The following is a 2,338-nucleotide window of genomic DNA, read 5'->3' on the forward strand; positions in this document are numbered from 1 at the left end:
TACCAGAAGCAGAAATCAATATGACAGATTCTTTCCACTGTCTTTTGCTTTTTCCTATCCCAGGCTTCCTTTCATTCTCCTTTACCTGCTCCACTGACTGTCTCAATAAAAATTTAAAAAAAAATCAAAGAGGGGGAAAAAAATGAATGACATCAAAAGCAGAAATTATAAAGTAAAACTGGTTAATTGGACCCCTCTACAGCAAAGAACCCCGTGAACAAAATTAACAATTAACCAAACAAAAAAGGAAAAATGTAACATACATGGCAAAGGATCAATATTTTCAATACACAAAGAACTCTTGAGGAGGCTGCCAAAGATGGCGGAGGGGCAGGTTCTGGTGCTGGATGACCGAGGCCTTCTCCTGGGCTGCCTGGTGGCCATTGTGGTTAAACAGGTACTGCTGAACCGCCAGGTGGTAGTGGTGTGCCACGAGGGAATCAACATTTCTGGAAATTTCTACAGAAACAAGTTTAAGTACCTGCCCTTTCTCCTCAAACAAACGGAAACCAACCCATTCCAGGACCCAAGCCACTTCCGGGGGCCCCCAGTCTCACTTCCGGCCTCCTCCCCTCACTTCCGGCGGACTGGGTGGGGCCGCTGCCTCACGAGACAGACTGAGCCACTCCAGGCTGCTGTGGGCATCCTCGAGGTGTTTGATGGGATTCCAACGGCCTATGCCTATGAGCGGAAGGAGTGGATGGTGTTGGGTGCAAAGCAGGCTGAACTGTGTTGTCTGCAGGGCAGGCTGAACAGATGTTGGCTGCAAGATAGCCCACACACTCAAACCCCCCTCTATCTGGTCCTTTATCACCTGTTTGTGTCAAGTCCCACTCAAGGCTGAGCACTCAACCCCCCTTGGGCCAACAAGGCAGCTTGCAGACCCAGAGGCCCCATCAGATTTGGGCTATAAAAACTCCCTCCTGCCAGGCCCCTCTCTCTCTTGCTCTTTCTCTCTTGCTCTCTCTCTCTCTCTCTCTCTCTCTCTTGCTCTCTTTATCTTTCTTGCGCGCGCTCTCTGTCTCTGTCTTGCTCTTGCTCTCTCCCTGTTCATCTCTTCTCTTCTCTCTCTCTCTCTCTCTTTCCTTCCTTCTTTTCTCTTTGTTGCACTGCTGCAATAAAGATCTTTTGGTCACTCCGAGTGTTGTGGTCACTTTCCTTTCAGATGGTGGTTCCAGCTGCCTCAAGGTTGTGCGTCTGAAGCCTACAGGAAAGTGTAGGCCTGTCTCCTGAGGTTGACAACCACCCTGGAGAAGAAGAGGAAGGAGAAAGCCAAGATCCATTACCAAAAAAAAAAAAAAAGGACCTAGCCTTAGTCTCTTGCTCCTGTTTCAGAAGGTCTTTCTGTGAGGTTTCTAAGAATTGTACAGTCAGAATGTACGTCCTGCTCATTCATGAGTTTTAGAAAATTGATAGAACCACCAGTTACTTGCAGTATTAAAAAAAAAAAAATGACCTGGAACACTAAGGGGTGGGGAGGCTGGCCTGACTGCAGGAGTGTTCATCTGTCTTCCCACGTGGCCATCCTTTACTCTGTAGCTAACAAAATGGGAGAGCACCTGCTGAATGGGACAAGTTTTAGAGGTGCAAAAACTGGAAGATGTGATCAAGGGAGTATACTATTGCCCTTGCTCCTTCCCTCTGTTTTGTGATCAAAAACAAATTATTTTTGAAGAAAAAAGAAAGAACTCTTAAAAGCAGTGAGACAAACTAATAACAATGCAAGCTCTAAAAGTCAAGAATTAAATAAGACATTCAGCAGAAACACCACAGAGAGGGACTATACCAATTGACATTAAAATGCAGCAATTTAACTGGGCATCCTTAGTGGGATAAGTTCTAAGGACAAGAAGAACTTCAAAGATTGTTAATAAATTTTAAGTTGTTTTCAGTATTCATATTGTCGGCAGTTATGTTGTGATTTTGCTATTCTACCTGTGTCTGTAATGTTTAGAGCCAGAACTTTTGGTGTGGAAGAAAAGAGATACAAATGTTAAATCAATGAGATAAAGTAAAAATCTTATAGTAATGAAATTAAACAGACACTGCAAATGCATACTGTATGAATTCATAATGTATTTTTCAATCATGGTATTTCTTATCTCTCTGCACTAGAAAGACTTAGAAACAATGGTATGTCCAGTAGCAATGGGCACCCTTAGCACCTGGGTTGTGTCTATAAATTTCTTCTAAAAGAAACCAGGATCCCTTATATAAATCACTAATTTTACATCTGGGCAAGAAATGTATGAGAGGAACCTGGAAGATCCTCTCATACATTTCTAAGGTCAGAAAGATCTGGGAACCAACTTGAGAGTTGGTTCCCCAAGTTGGTTCC

General features: G+C 43.6%; 1 protein-coding gene across 1 annotated transcript; it reads left to right on the top strand.

Moving 5' to 3' along the window:
• Nucleotides 1-319: 319 nt before the first annotated feature.
• On the top strand, nt 320-1,233 carry LOC308652768 (large ribosomal subunit protein uL13-like; the record flags this gene model as incomplete). Its single annotated transcript, XM_081300800.1, has 2 exons — nt 320-710; nt 1,166-1,233. The coding sequence occupies 2 exons, from the start codon at nt 320-322 to the stop codon at nt 1,231-1,233; spliced, it is 459 nt and encodes a 152-aa protein (XP_081156926.1).
• Nucleotides 1,234-2,338: the final 1,105 nt, after the last annotated feature.

The sequence above is a fragment of the Spermophilus citellus genome (genome assembly GCF_964194105.1).
Source record: "Spermophilus citellus genome assembly, chromosome: 7".
NCBI lineage: Eukaryota > Metazoa > Chordata > Mammalia > Rodentia > Sciuridae > Spermophilus > Spermophilus citellus.